Genomic DNA, 16,080 nt, shown 5'->3' with positions numbered 1-16,080 from the left:
CTTGCAAAATGATTAATCACATGTATTTAATTCGCTCAAATGGATACTGTTTTCATATCTCACTCTGGTTCCTACTGTGTCACCCAGCACTGCTGCTGTGGCTACTAACTGCTGCACTCTCCTCCATGGTGTGGGGTCCCTACATTTAACCTGCTTTCTCGGGCAGCCCAGGTGGCTCAGGGGTTTGGCGCCGCCTTCAGCCCAGGGCCTGATCTTGTAGACCTGGGATCAAGTCCCGCATCAGGCTCCCTGCATGGAGCCTGCTTCTCCCTCTGCCTGTGTCTCTGCGTCTCTCATGAATAAATAAAATCTTAAAAAATAATAATAACCTGCTTTCTCTCTCAGAGGGGGGCCGCCCAGGTGGCCTCCAAATGGCACACACTTTGAGGAGCAGTGCTTTTGGGTCACAAGTGTACTTCACTGGACTATTCTGTTCCATTTGCTCTTGATTATTTGCTAAGGGAATCATTTTTAGCATGCAGGAAAACCTGTTTGGGATGGGATGGAGAGGGGAACACCTGTTGCAAAACCCTGTTAGGGTTGCCCGAATTAGCAAATAAAAATACAGGATTCCTGGTTAAATTTGAGTTTCAGATAAACAATAAATACTTCTTTTTTAAAAGATTTTACTTATTTATTCATAGAGACACACAGGGAGAGAGAGAGGGGCAGAGGCACAGGCAGAGGGAGAAGCAGGCTCCATGCAGGAGCCCGATGCGGGACTTGATCCAGGGTCCCCAGGATCAAACCCTGGGCTGCAGGTGGCGCTAAACCGCTGAGCCACCGGGGCTGCCCCACAACAAATACTTTTTAAGTATATCTCATGCAATGTTTGGGATATACTTAAAAAGGTATTTGCTGCTTTTCTGAAATTCAAATTTAACTGGGTGTCCTGTATTTTATCTGGCAACCCTCCCTCCAACTGAACACATTAAGGTTATTTGAGTCTTCTCAGATTGAGGAATAGAATCATAAAAATCACCATTACCTGTCAAAATTGGGGCAAACCCCACAAATGCTTGGTCAGAAGTAATGAAATATATTTAGGAAGTCCATACAACAAAATTACAATAAACATTTATTAAGCTGTAATTTTCACAATATTTTCATTCTGTTCTGAAATCGGTCTACAAATATCTCTACAGAACACTAAAGCCAGTGATTTAATAAATAGGAGGAATGTATGTATCATTTTGCAAATAAAATAAGCCTTATACATTTATGTTTATATTTGATATTCGTAGAATCAGCTTCCCAAGGCTTATGGAACTAAAGTGTGCACACACCACACAGACACACACACACACACGCACACCACCATATTCAAATCAAATGGATTTATATTAAGTGTGAAATCAAATGCTATAGAAAATTTATAAACAGATACACAAAATATGAACTGAATCATGAATACACTGTTGATAAGGGACACCATACCTCACAAATATGATTTCCAGTTAAGAGGGGAAATAATTGCTTCGCTGGATTTTAAGTGAGCGCTAATCACCGTCACCATCACAAGAGATCAATTTAATTACACAGTATCCAGAGATTTAACACACATGCGAATATTAAAGCTGACACTATAACAAAACCTTAAAATCTGCAAAAAGACATTAGAACATATGGTTAATAACACCATTAGCTGCCACCCAAAGGTTTTCAGTAGACAATGCAAATGACAATCAGCTTTTAATACCACAATGGAAAAACTGGTCCTGGTGTATCTCCTGCAAATCAGGGAATCATTGAGGAGCAAAGCACAGAATCAGTACGCTGAACAAAGTTTGTTTAACCCAGATACTGTACATCATATTAGTGGTTGTCCAATGCTAATTTTAAGGGTGCTATGTTAGAACCTGCAAAAAATATATAATTCTATTATTCACTATTCACAAGTGAGGAGTAAAAGTTCAATTACTTAAATGACCATAAGCAAAATTTTGCAGAATGGAGATATATATATATATATATATTTTTTTTTTTTTTAAGTTGGGGAGAGGGGGATGACATCATAGGACCTTAGGAATTCCTTCTTACCTGAGCCAGCTGGATGGCCAGAGCTGGCTTTTAGGTTAAGTCAGACAATTCAAACCCCATCAGGGAGGAGTTACCAGGCATCAATCATCTAGAGCTTCTTAAGAAGTAGCAGGAAGCATAGAAATGAAGCAGTTCAGGATTGCTACTAGAGACAGGGTGTGTTAACTATTTTTTCGATTCTGCACTGGCTATGTGACCTGTCATTCCTAACCTCTCCATATGGCTGCTGAATCAGAGACAGCTTAGCAACCAAAGTGGTTCACAGCTTCCCCATGAGCCAGCCCTCAGGGGTGTGCAATGTCATATTATAATCCTCCCAACCACCGACTCCGACCTGCATGTTTGCACTTGGCACCCAGTGAGGAATGTTTGAACCTGGTCACCTCCCACCATCCCAAAGTTATTAAGCACAGACCCCATCTCCGCTTCCTGACCCTGCATGTGACAGGCTTTGGGGGACCCTGTGTGGCATGCTATGCCCATCGGCTTTAGGGAACTGTGTTAAAAACCTTCTTTCAATGCTATTACCCTTCCTGGGCCATCACCCAGTTACCTTCATAAGGACCCTGGCACAATTCACCAGACCAGCTTTCGGGAAATTCTATTGCCACATTTTGTTACCAGAAGTGAAATGGAGTATCACTGATACCAATGATGCCCAAAACCCCCAGAAGGCAGATGATGCCGATCCTGATTGGTATGGGAAGTGTATTTATGGAAGGCTGATGTGCCACTGGAGCACCTCTGCTAGCATATCAGAGAAGAGGTCATTCTCAACAGACTCCAGAGGATCCACACAAATCCAGGAGTTAGAGATAGTTGGTCCTTTCTCTTTTCTGTTTTTGGTGTTCGTTGTGACACAGAGGCACCGGGAAATAAACACTGACCAACTTTAAGATATCTAGAGAATGGAGTGGTAATTATAACCCATTCACAGTAGTCCTTGTCAGGATTTTTTTTACATCACATTGAATGAAGTGTTGCACTAGTATATTCTACAGCCTGGGAGACATAAAAAGAAGGATTTCTCTTCCAGGTATGAGATATGATACAAAAATACATTTTTTCCATGTACAAAAGAGAGGAAAAAGATGGGGAGCCCGGGGAGATGCCAAGTACCCCAACAAGCTTCTGTAGAAGGGAGAAAGAAAAAAAAATCCCAAACTATTTGGGGTTAAGAATATGCCCAAACAAAAATCAGACTTATGCGTTAAAGAGCTAGAGTTATTCAGATCTAACATCCACGATTCCTACCGGAATGTCAAAGAATGCTCTGCCCTGAAGTGCTATTCCTATTTAACAGAAGGTTCCTTCATTGAAAATAAAGCCGTCTTCCAAGTGACCGTATCGGCCTGTAAGACTGGCCTCAGAGCCCACACTGCGATGTCTAGCTGCTGCCTGAGGTCTCAACGCACCAGTACCGAGGGGCACGTGCCTCCCTGGATTTCCTGGAAGTCCAAAAGGTTTTCCTGTCTAGATCTCAACACAGCACGGTGCCCTTCAGGCCTCGCATGGGAAGGTGGCAGGGAGAACGGAGTGGGGATTCTATCCAGACCAGTGATGCTTTAGGGACTTGAAAGCTTTGTGCACAGAATGCCAATACTCCCCTGGCCAGCATTAGCAAAGCAATGCCCAACACACAAGAGCCAAATGCACAAAAGGAAGGAGGGCAAGGATGGCCTCCCTGGAGTTAATTTTTATACCCTGTGCTAAAATAGATTTCTCTGGAAGTATCTAAATGGCCAAACTGGAACGGCTTCAATCCAGAAACCACGGGTTCTGATGCCCCCGGATGAAGATCTGCCCGAGCTAACCCCAGACAACAGGTATGCGTTTCAGGAAGTGAACTGAATGTGGCAGAGTTTGGGTTCCGTTATGTGCACCTTAAAAATAGAAGTTTCATAAGCATCCTTAAAAAACATCTGCTCCTGTTTTCCAGATATTTGCAACCGAAAATAAAACTTCACAGAAATGCCGTACAAGAGCTGGCGGAGAGCTGGGTTGTCTCCAGAATGGTACGTGGACCGTGGGGTCTTGGTTCCGGCCAATCTGAGGGGGGTCTCTGCAAACCTGCGTACAGGGGCTCCGTGACTGAACTCCCCCCTCACCCCCCGGGGCAGGGGTGGGCAGGGAAGGGTCCTGGAGGCAGTCAAACCCCCTGCGGCCTTGGAAGCTGCGATCTGCCAAAGCCCGAGCGAGTTCCCAGTGCTAACTGACAGGCCTGGGAGTGGGGGGCGAGGCCAGGGCGTCTCCCTCCACCCCTGACCCAGCTGGCAAGGTGCCCCTGCGGAGGCCCCCCCACGGCTGTCTGCCCAGTGAAGTCCCCCTCTGCCCCTGGGTACCACCTAAAATGAAGGCAGACTTCACACGGAAAGCACCTAACACGTGTATCGTAAAAATTTCAGGAAAGATAATTCGGATCTTCTCCAAGGTGTGTGTCTTGCTGCTTGTTGTTCCTGAGAATGCCTTATAAGCAGCAATAGACTTGGAAATGTTATTAGCTGCTACAGTTTGTTTTCCTTCCATGGTCCTGAGACAACCCAAACCACAATGAAACAAACCAAAACCCTTGAGAGCAGACCTGTCCTCTGCAGGTCTAGCCGGGCAGTGACTGTGGGATGTCACCCAGACTCCTGACCAAGGGAGTGGTGGTGCTCACCCACATGGCTCTCAGCATTAGACCCCAAAGACGTGTCTTGCCTGGTCCTTGAGTTTTCCTTTACAAAATGTGGAGGTTAAAATCCATCAAGGTTCAGAAGGGGGAAAAAAAAGTCCTGAATAATCTCAGGTTTTCTAGAAATAATAATCTCTTCTTTTAGAAATATGGTTGACGGGGGCGGTGGGCGGGTTGGCTGGGGTCAACAAGACCCAAAAGATGTTTAGTTTCGTCCTGGACCCCAACTGCCCACACCCGGAAACGAAAACATCCATCAGCTAAGTCACCATTAATCAAAAATAACAAAGAACGAAGCTCATGGTTTTGGAACATGAGAATAACGCATATAGACCTCACCCGCCAATCCCTATGCTGTGAACACACAAACGCTAGCATTGGAACTTTGGGTATAAAGTGTCCAATTAGCACATTCTCCCCCTAGGTGTAAAGTTTTATTAAACTTGACTCGACCTGCCTTTATTAAAAAACCTTACAAAAGATGTATTTCAGTGCTTGAAAAAATTAACTTTAGGCTCTATGCACAGATAAACTCTGACTGTACAGCGAATATGGTTATATCCTTTGTTTAAAAAATATTTTTTTTTTCCACCACTAATGACACTTTGTGGGTAGTTAGTTCTACACAAACGATCCTGTCATTCCTCTGGGAACGTGTCCTAAGGGTTGACTTGTGGCCGGAAAGACCCTCACGGAGCGCCACTGTCCTGCTCGGGAATGTTTATTGAGATTGTTTGGGGTTTGGTGTTCTTTTCTTCCGTCTTCTCTTCTGTCTTCTGAGAGAGGGCGCTGGTGTGAGGGGACCCGGCCGGCTGGCTGATTGTCACTTGCCGTTGGCGCGGTCGAGACTCTCCAGCACTTTGTTGAGGCGGATGTTGAGCAGTCTGACCTGACTCTCCAGATGCTCCAGCTTCTCCTCCACGCTGGGGCCACTGGGGCTGCTGCGCCAGTAGAAGCCCATGGGCCCGGTCATGAAGTAGATGGCCACCACGAAGCACAGGGGCAGGACTGCATTCTCCGGTTCCCCCTCATATTTGTGCAGGACATACACGCAGGACATGGAGAACAGGATGACCCGGGCGACCCAGAAGAAGCGGCCAAATACCACGTGCAGGAGGCTGAAGGTGAAGCCCAGCGTCAGGGACAAGAACCAGTAGGCCAGGAGGACGATGCCGACCAGCAGGAGGGCACGGGCCGGGCTGTTGGCCACTGAGGCTGGGCTAAAATACTGCGATAGGCTCGACACTGCAGAACAGAAAAGGAGGACAGTGGCTGGTCATGGGGATGCCAGGGATTTCTCTCCACGTGGGGCCTGGCAGCTCGGCTCTTTGCTGGTCTTTGCAGTAAGGAACCAGAAACAGCTGCCTCGTGACCCCTCACACTAAGCCCTGGGAGAAGACTACCTGCCAGATCCTGAATTTAAAACACCTTTCCTGGCAGGGCAGAGCTTACAGACTGTCCTTCGATTTCCTTCCTTCCCGTCTTCTGGAGTCACAAAGGCCCAATTTTAGCCCGGGTACGTGGCTGCCTGGGATGAAGGCATCTCTAGCCTCCCTGGTAGCTACAAAACTAAGCTTTGGTCAAGGAGGTGTTCTCTGGTGGCCTCAAGGGGTTTTCCCTAAAAGTAGCAAGAATGTGCCCTTTACCTCCTCTTCTTCTGCCTGCTGGGATGTGGAAGCGATGGTGGGAGTGGGACCAGCTGTCTTGGGCCATAAGGAAAGGGAAGTCACCTATTGGGAAGCAATAAGATGGCAGGTGCCTCGGTCCTAAGGACAACGTGCTACAAAGCCACCTACCTGCCTAACCACCTACCTGTGAACTTTCACAAAGAAATACGCTTCCATCTTGTTTAAGCTGCTGATAATTTGGATCTCTTACTCACAAACCTAATCATACATGAAGTTCCATCTTAAGCATGCAGTGAAATGAATGAGTTGCATCTTCTATGTGCCCGACTTAAGAAAATTTTCAAACAGAAAAGTTAAAAGGATAGTAAAATAAAACTCCTATTGCAACCACCTAGGTTTAACAGTTGTTGACATTTTACTATATTTTATCATATACTTTTTTTAACTGAGCCATTTGAAAGATGCAAAAGATCATACTTCAGCATACATATTTTTCCAGTTTTATTGAGCTATAACTGACATAAAGCACTGTATAAGCTCAAGGTATAGAGCACAACTTATTAGATATATTGTGAAATTATCACCATAAATTATTACAATAAATTTAATTAACATCCATCACTTCATATAGATACAAAAAAAAAGAAAGAAAAAAGTTTTCTTGCCCCAAGAACTCTTAGGATCTACTACTCTCTTAATAACTTTCAAATATACCACATCACATACTGTATTACATCCCTGGTACTTATTTATCTTACAACTAAGAATTTTTACCTTGTGACCACCTCATTCCAATTCCCCCACCCACTACCTCCTACCTCTGACCACAAATCTGATCTCTTTTTTATGAGTTGTTTTTTTTTAAGATTCCACATATAAGTGAATCATTTGGTATTTGTCTTTATCTGACTTCTTTCATTTTTTTTTAAAGATTTTATTTATTTATTCATGAGAGACACACACACATAGAGAGAGAGGTAGAGACACAGGCAGAGGGAGAAGCAGGCTCCATGTAGGGAGCCCAACATGGGACTCGATTCCGGATCTCCAGGATCACGCCCTGGGCTGAAGGTGGCACCAAATAGCTGAGCCACCCAGGCTGCCCCTGTCTTATTTCACTGAGCATAATGCCCTCAAGTTCCATCCGTGTCGCAAATGGCAGGATTTCCTTTTCTTTTATGGCTGAATAATATTCCATTGTATATATGTATTACTTCTTTACCCATTCATCACTTAGGTTGTTTCCATGTCTTGGTCACTGTAGATGACCCTACAATGAACATGGGGGTGCAGTTGTCTCTGTGTTTTCATTTCCTTTGGGTATATTCCCAGATGAGGGATTACCGGATCATTTAGCTGTTCTATTTTTAATTTTTTTAGGAACCTCCATACTGTTTTGCATAGTGGCTGCACCAATTTACAATCCTACCAACAGCACACAAGGAAGGGTTCCCTTTTGTCCACATCCTGGCCAGCATTTGTAATCTCTTGTCTTTGTGTTAATAGTCATTCCAATAGGGATCCCTGGGTGGCGCAGTGGTTTGGCGCTTGCCTTTGGCCCAGGGCGCGATCCTGGAGACCCAGGATCGAATCCCACATCAGGCTCCTGGTGCATGGAGCCTGCTTCTCCCTCTGCCTATGTCTCTGCCTCTCTCTCTCTCTCTCTCTGTGACTATCATAAATAAATAAAAATTAAAAAAAAAAAGTCATTCCAATAGCTGTAAGATAATATCTCATGTGCTTTTGATTTGCATTTCCCTGATTAGTGATGTGGAGCATCTTTTTATATAACTGTTGGCCATTTGTGTATCTTCTTTGGGAAAACATCTGTTTGGGTCCTTGGCTCGTATTTTAATCAGACTGAGTTTCTTGTTATTTTTTAAAAATTTTTATTTAATTTTTAATTTTTTTCTATTTTTTTTTAAGATTTTGTTTTGTTTATTATTTATGAGAGACACAGGGAGAGAGAGGCAGAGACACAGGTAGAGGGAGAAACAGGCTCCATGCAGGAAGCCCGACACTGGACTCGATCCGGGTCCCCAGGATCAGGCCCTGGGCTGAAGGTGGCGCTAAACCGCTGAGCCACCTGTGCTGCCTGAGTTTCTTGCTTCACATATTTTGGATATTAACCTCTTAACGAATATATGGTTTGCAAATATTTTTTCCCATTCCATGAATACTTTTCATTCTGTTGATTATTTCTTCTGCTATATAGAGGTTTCTCAGTTTGATATGGTCTCACTTGTGTACTTTTGCTTTTGGTGTCAAATCCAAAAACATCGCCACGATGATGTCAAAGAGCTTACTTCCTGTTTTCTTCTAGGAGTTTTATGATTTCTGGTCTTATATTTAGGTCTTTAATACATTTTGAGTTAATTTTTGTGAGGGGTGTAGCATAACGATCTAATTTCATTCTTTCACACGTGAATATCCAGTTTTTCGGCACCATCTATTGAAGACATTGTCTTTTTTCTACTGAGTATTCTTGGCTCCCTTGTCAAATGCTAGTTGGCTGTATATACATGGGTTTATTTCTGTGCTCTCAATTCTCTTCCATTGGTCTCTGTGTCGGTTTTTATGCCAGCAGTATACTGCTTTATTATAGCTTTATTTTTTATTTATTTTTTAAAGATTTTATTTATTCATTCATGAGAGACAGACAGAGAGAGAGAGAGAGGCAGAGACACAGGCAGAGGGAGAAGCAGGCTCCATGCAGGGAGCCCGACGTGGGACTCGATCCCAGGTCTCCAGGATCACAACCTGGGCGGAAGGTGGTGCTAAACCGCTGCCCCTGATTATTATAGCTTTTTATACAACTTGGAATCTGGTCTACTTAGTTCTTCCTTATTCAGGATTTTTTGTGAATCTTAGGATCTTTTTTCTACATCTGCAAAAACAAAAAAGCCATTGGAATCTTTTTTTTTTTTTTTTTTTTTTTTTTTTTTTTTTTTATGATAGTCACAGAGAGAGAGAGAGAGAGGCAGAGACACAGGCTGAGGAAGAAGCAGGCTCCATGCACCGGGAGCCTGATGTGGGATTCGATCCCGGGTCTCCAGGATCGCGCCCTGGGCCAAAGGCAGGCGCCAAACCGTTGCGCCACCCAGGGATCCCAAGCCATTGGAATCTTGATAGGAACTCCACTGAATGTGTAAATGACTTTGGGTAAATAATGGACATTTTACCAATATTAATTCTTTCAATCCACGAACATGGGATAATTTTCCATTTATTTGTGTTATCTTCATCGATGTCTTGCAATTTTCAGAGTGGAGATCTCTCACTTCCTCGGTTAAGTTATTCCTAGGTATTTTATTGTTTTCAATGCTACCGTAAATGGGATAATTTAATTTCTTTTTTTAGATCATTCATTGTTAGTGTATAAAAGTACTGCTGATTTTTGTAGGTGAATTTTGCACCCCACGACTTTACTGAATTCATTGATCAGCTCTAACAGATTCTTGGTATAGTCTTTAGGATTTTCTATAGATAAAATCATGCCGTCTATAAATAGAGACAATGTTACTTCTTCCTATCCAATTCTGATGACTTTTGTGTTTAAGAATTAATGTTCTCCTCAAAACCATGATACCATGATCATAACTAAGAATAGTGAATTCCCTATCATTCATCCCCCCAATCCCCACCACTCCCACTGAGATCCGATCATGGTTCATATACGGCCATGCTGCGTTCGCCTTCTTTAATCTGGAGGAGTCCTGTGACAATGACCTCCTGAAGACTAGCTTTCAAGGTGAGTTTTCTTGCAGAAAGCCCCATATCCCGGAATGGCCTGTCTCCTCATGGCGCTGTTTACTTTTACCGCCTTAGGGAGGCTCTATCCTAAGTACCTTTAACGTTCACCCCAAGTTCTCAAACTCAAGTGGGTGCATCAGCCTCCCCTGGAGGGCCTGTGGACACACACAGCTGGCCCCCACCCCCAGGCCATGGGATTTCATAGGTCCAGGGTGAGCCCAGGACTCTGCAGCTCTGACAGGTTCTGGGGTCTGCTGCCGCTGCTGCTGCTGATCAGAGGGCCTCGCTGTGAGACCTACTGGCTGATGCATAATCCACTCCATGCATGACGGGAAGGTGGGACATGAGGATCTGGAGTGAGCATGAGATGGGAAGACTTGAACTTTTTTGAGGCTCTAAATGTATCCACAGCCGACTGTCTCCCGTCCTCCTAGCACCCCATGCAGTCTGCTGCCTCCAATATGATCAGATTGTCGTGCATCAACTAGCTGGCCACTTCACTAGGCCCAATCATGTATATTAAAACCTTGTCCACGCCAAAGGCACAGGGTCCACCCAACACTCACTCCCTAAATGCCAGGGCGCTGCACTCCTCCATGGTGCCTTCCAGAGGCATCAGGAGCATCTGACTGACTGTAGCTTTGACTTTGAAGCTTTTGCACTTAATCCCAGCAAACAATGAGACAAACCAACTGTTTTGGTCTCAGGACTCCAAGATTTTGTTTCGATGCATTCTATCTATTTATATCTATCACAGTAGAAAGAAAAGCTAATTTCCAACAAATTTTTTTTTTTAAACACTGAGCCATTTTTCTTAACTTTTATTTATTAAGTGATCTCTACTCCTAATGGGCTCAAACTCACAACCCCAACAATAAGAGTCAAATGCTTGGGACGCCTGGGTGGCTCAGTGGTTTGGCGCCTGCCTTTGGCTCAGGTGGTGATTCTGGGGTCCTGGTATCGAGTACTGCATCAGGTTCCCTGCAGGGAGCCTGCTTCTCCCTCTGCCTGTGTCTCTGCCTCTCTCTGTGTGTCTCTCATGAATAAAATCTTTAAAAAAAGAAAAATAGAATTTCATTGGGGGCACCTGGGTGGCTCAATTAAGTGTCTGACTGTTTGACTCTTGATCTCAGCTCAGAGATCTTAGGGTGGTGAGTTCAAGCCCCATGTTGGGCTCCACACTAGGCATGGAGGCTACTTAAAAGAATAAAATAAGGGACACCTGAGTGGCTCAGTGGTTGAGCATCTGCCTTTGGCTTGGGGGTGTGTGGTCCCGCGGTCCTGGGATCAGGTCCCACGTCAGGCTCCCTGCATGGAGCCTGCTTCTCCCTCTACCTGTGTCTGTGTCTCTCATGAATAAATAAATAAAATCTTTAAAAATATATAAGAAATAAAAAATAAAATAAAAAGAACTTCATTATGATTTTGTACTTAGATATACCTACATTCTAAGGCTAATTTTTCCTAAACATTTTTTTTTATTAAGTATCCTTAATTTTTCAGGAGTTTGAGGTTTACAGAAAAATTAAGTGAAAAGTATAAATTCATTTTTAAACATTCTTAATTTGCTTAAAAATAATAACAAACCCATTATATGTTAACACAAATAATATATTTTTCATGAAAAATAACTGCTTTCCAAAACAAAACCCCTCACAACGAAAACAGTGGAGATGTTTTGTGTTTTTACAAAAATCTCTGTGATATCTGCTTTGTGAAGAGAGGGCTGGTTCTTCAGATCTGGTTTTGAATCCGCAGAAATCAGATGCCAGCCACAAAACATGGGCCACAGGTATGATTTAAATATTTCTAGTAGCCACATTAAAAAAAGAGCAAAAAAGAAACATCGATGTTAAGATATTTAGCCCAATGTATTTAACTATTATCAACATGGAATTGATATAAAAAACTATGGAAGCGTGCCTTGAATGCCTGGCCTTGCAGATACCCATGAAGGGCCCCAGGGAACCCCTCCAGGGTCCTCAGAGCATACTTTGAGAACTACTGGACTAGCCTCAATAACCAAAGCCATGTAACACATACTGCCATGTTATCAAGGAGTTAAGTTAGGTGACCAGAGGGTACAAGGACCCCCAGGGGGATTTCCAGGTGGGGAGAGAGAATGTTAACACAGGTACGACTCTAATAAGAACTGCATTTCTATGCAGCAAGGGTGGTAAGAAGCAACTTGCCTCCCCTGGAGACTCTCAAAATCCTAAATAGGACATGAGCAACTCTGATGTCCTGCCTGTATCCACTTCCTGGGGCTGCCAAGTACCACTGGTTGAGTGGCTTAAACAACAGGATCATATTCTCACATGGTCTGGAAGGCACAGCATGAGGTCAAGGTGTCAACAGGGTGGTGCCTTCTGAGGTCAGGAGGGAGAATCCATCCCAAGCTTCCTCCCAGCTTCTGGGGTGTGTGGGAAATCCCTGGCCTTCTTGACTCCTGGAAGCATCCTCCTGATCTCTGCCTTCATCTTCACGTGGTCTTCTCCCTGTGGTTTCCTGGGTCAAGGATCCCCTCCATGTGAGGCTGCCAACCACCCTGGATAAGGGGCCCACCCCCATCCAGAGCCCAGGGAGAGCTGGCTCTGTGCAGCTGGATGTAGATGTCCCTCAACATAGAGAATCGAGATTGGGTGGATCCCAGAAGTGCACAACAACGACTTAATTTTGGAGCAGAGCCCCTTCGTGAGCCATGGAGTATTTACAAGGCCAGGCACTATGCTAACTGCTGGGCACAAATCATCATTTGGTCCTCACCACACGCTGATGATACGTAGCATTTCCCATGTGGGGACTCAGGCACAGGGCATGATTTGCCCCGGGTCCCACAGCTAGACAAGGGCAGGCTGGGAATACAAGGAGTCGGGAGCCATCCACTCCCCATACTATCCTGTGTGGTCATAGCACATTTGGTAAGTGGCTCCCAAGACCTCAGAGAAAGTAAACAGCTTGATGAAGGCTCAGGACTTAAATGCATCCTTCTGACTCCTGGACAAAGGCACCACTTCCCAGGAAGAGTGTCTTGAGCCACCAGACCCAAAGCGGGGCTAAAGCCACGGTGTCCATTATGGTAGCCACTGGCCACAGAGTACTTGAAACATGGCAAGTCTGAACGGAGGTGTGCTGTGTCATACACAGGCTGGATTTCAAAGGCTTAGTACCCCCAAAATGCAAGCCATCTCATTAATAATTTTTCATATTGATCACAAGTCGAGAGGACAATATTTTTAATCTATTGGGTTAACTAAAATACTTTATTAATGTTTTTTTGACTTTTTTAATGTGGCAACTAGAACGTGTAACATCATCTGGCATTCTATTTCCACTGGCTGCTGGGCTAGGGAGGCTCCATTTTAACCAGTACCCTGAAAATTCTGGAGTGGGAAGTTACAGGATTGTGCTCATGGAAACATTTTGCAACAGAATGTCCAACTTTGGAATATAGTGTCCTGCCTTTTGCACACTCAAACTTCTAATCCTAAAAAGCAAATCCCAAAGGCTTTTGGATGTTTTGAAGCTTATGTGCTAAATACGAGGAGAAAACATGACATGGAAGGGAGTTCTTTCACCTCTGGAATGTGCTAGCTGCCCTCGCCCTGAACACCAGCATTTGGGGCCTCTGTGGAATGATGCTGTTCTGATCCTCTCCAGGGTAACCAGGAGGCTGTCACTACTCTAGCTTTCCACTCCAAGTTGCATGCAACTTCACGCAATCAGGCTTGCTTCTCCTGGGCCCATTGGTGGGGGATGGAAATACCTAGAGTTTAACAATCTGGGCAGGGGGTGAATACGGAGTCCAAGCAGGATTGCATGCAGTTGCTGTATCTGTGTTATGTGTTGACTCAGCTGGACTCCCACGGGGGGTCCTCAGCAGCCCCAGGAGGCTGCAGGTGGCACAGCATCTTGTCAAAGGGTGGTGCCGCTGCCTTGGATGCTTTGCCTGAGTGGTAAGGTGGCCTGAGCTGATCTAAGGCCTCCTACAGGTTGAACTCAGTGATTCAAGGCTGGAGACCGGTTCTGCTCTCGTCAGGGGCTGAAGGGGACGCCACCAGTTGTGAACCAGGGAGACCCACCTATGGGGCCCGGTCTCCACTCCATAAGGTGGGAGTGTCAAAGGTGGCCAGGAGGGTTCTGGGAGACTCTGCACATGGCAGGGCTGTACTGGTTTCCCACAGCTGCTGTAACAAATGACCTGATGTGGTACCTTTTTTTTTTTTTTTTTTTTAAGATTTTATTTATTCATGAGAGACACACAGAGAGAGGCAGAGACACAGGCAGAGGGAGAAGCAGGCTCCATGCAGGGAGCCCGACATGGAACTCGATCCCGGGTCTCCAGGATCACGCCCTGGGCTGAAGGCGGCGCTAAACCGCCGAGCCACCTCGGCTGCCCCCAGATGTGGTACCTTAAAGCCATAGGAATGTACTGTCTCGCTGGCTGGGGCCAGAATTCTGAAATCAAGGTGTGGGCAGGGCTGTGATCCCTGAGCACTCTACAGGGGGTCCCTCTTTCTCTTCCAGCTCCTGAGGGCTCTGGGCCTCCTTGGCTTGTAGCCGTACCTCTCTGGTTTCTGCCAGGGCCGGCTCCTCTCTGTGTGTTTCTCTGTGTAAAAATTTCCCTCCTCTTATAAGGACACCAGACATTGGATGTAGGACCCACCCTAATCCAAGATGACTTCATCTTAACTTGATCACATCTGCAAGGACTCTATTCCCAAATAACTTCAAATTCACAAGTACTGGAGCTTCTGGGGTGCTTTTGGGGGGACACAAATGAATTCATAACAGCAGCAAAGTAGTGGGGAGATGGGCAATAAATACATACACACACACACACATCCTCATGCACGCACAGGACCTTACAGCCGATAAGGGATGGTGGGTGTGAGAACAGATGGGCTTCCTGTACACAGGGTAGTCAGGATGGGCCCCTTGGAGGAGGTGTCATGTACCAGAGAGCTGGGGATGGGAAAGACCCAAGCAGGCAAAGGGCTGAGGGTGCTCTCGGGCAGGGAAACCTAAAGGAGCCAAGGGCTCTGAGAACAGATGTGTCTGAGAACAGGCTGGAGGCTGAGGGCTGGGTAGGGAGGCTGGGAAGATCCCTGGGGCTGGTTCTCAGCAGGAGCCCTGTGCGGATTCCAAGTGCAACAGGAATCACTGGGAAGTTTTAAAGTGAATGACTTGCCTGGACTAATGTTTGTTTGTTTGTTTGTTTGTTTGTTTGTTTGTTTTAAAGATTTTATTTATTCATGAGAAGGGCAGAGACACAGGCAGAGGGAGAAGCAGGCTCCCTGTGGGGAGCCCAATGTGGGACTCGATCCCAGGACCCCAAGATCATGACCTGAGCCAAAGGTAGATGCTCAACTGCTGAGTCACTTAGGCACCTAATTTTTTTTTTAATCACTCTAAGCAGCACAAGTAGTAATAAAAACAAAAATCACCCTGGCTGACTGGTTGAGAAGGAACAACAGGGGCCCAGAGAGGACACCATGTTAGGTTTGCAGGAAGGGTTAACATGGCAGGTCTGAGGCTGCTCTCTAGAAAGGTGTGTGGGTAAGACGGACTCTTGGCTGGCATTTGGGAACTTGGATTTCTGAAGTGTCATATGGTGATTTATATATAATAATAAGTATATATATTTGGTCTCTATCCCCATTCCTGGCACAGAGCTCCTAAGACCTCTGGAGTTTTATAAAGGACGAGAGCAGGAAAGGAGTCTTGATAATTCATAAGTCTCTTTGAGCCACACCTGAGCATATTCCAATGTGGTGACTTTTGGAAAAGCCCTAAGGATGGGGCTGGGGGCTGGGAGAGCCACCTGTGAGTAGAGGGCTGGGATTTCTGTCCCATCCCCTGTCCTCCATGGAACATAGACTGGTTAGAGGTTGAGTAAATCACTGAGAGCCAAGGACTTAACCAATCATATCGGTGTAACAGAGCCCCCATAAAAACCTGACAGGACAGGTTTGGGGAGCTTCC

General features: G+C 45.2%; 1 protein-coding gene across 1 annotated transcript in view; it reads right to left on the bottom strand.

The window, feature by feature from the left end:
• Window positions 1-1,065: 1,065 nt before the first annotated feature.
• Window positions 1,066-16,080, bottom strand: part of LOC121475669 (BRI3 binding protein) — a 29,669-nt gene continuing 14,654 nt past the window's right edge. The window contains exon 3 of the mRNA XM_041729153.1: window positions 1,066-5,959. Coding sequence (XP_041585087.1) covers window positions 5,538-5,959 — 422 coding nt within the window. The 3' untranslated portion in view covers window positions 1,066-5,537. The remainder of the gene's footprint in view (window positions 5,960-16,080) is intronic.

Source organism: Vulpes lagopus, chromosome 14 (genome assembly GCF_018345385.1).
Source record: "Vulpes lagopus strain Blue_001 chromosome 14, ASM1834538v1, whole genome shotgun sequence".
Lineage (NCBI taxonomy): Eukaryota > Metazoa > Chordata > Mammalia > Carnivora > Canidae > Vulpes > Vulpes lagopus.
This window is presented reverse-complemented; position numbering and strand designations above follow the sequence as displayed.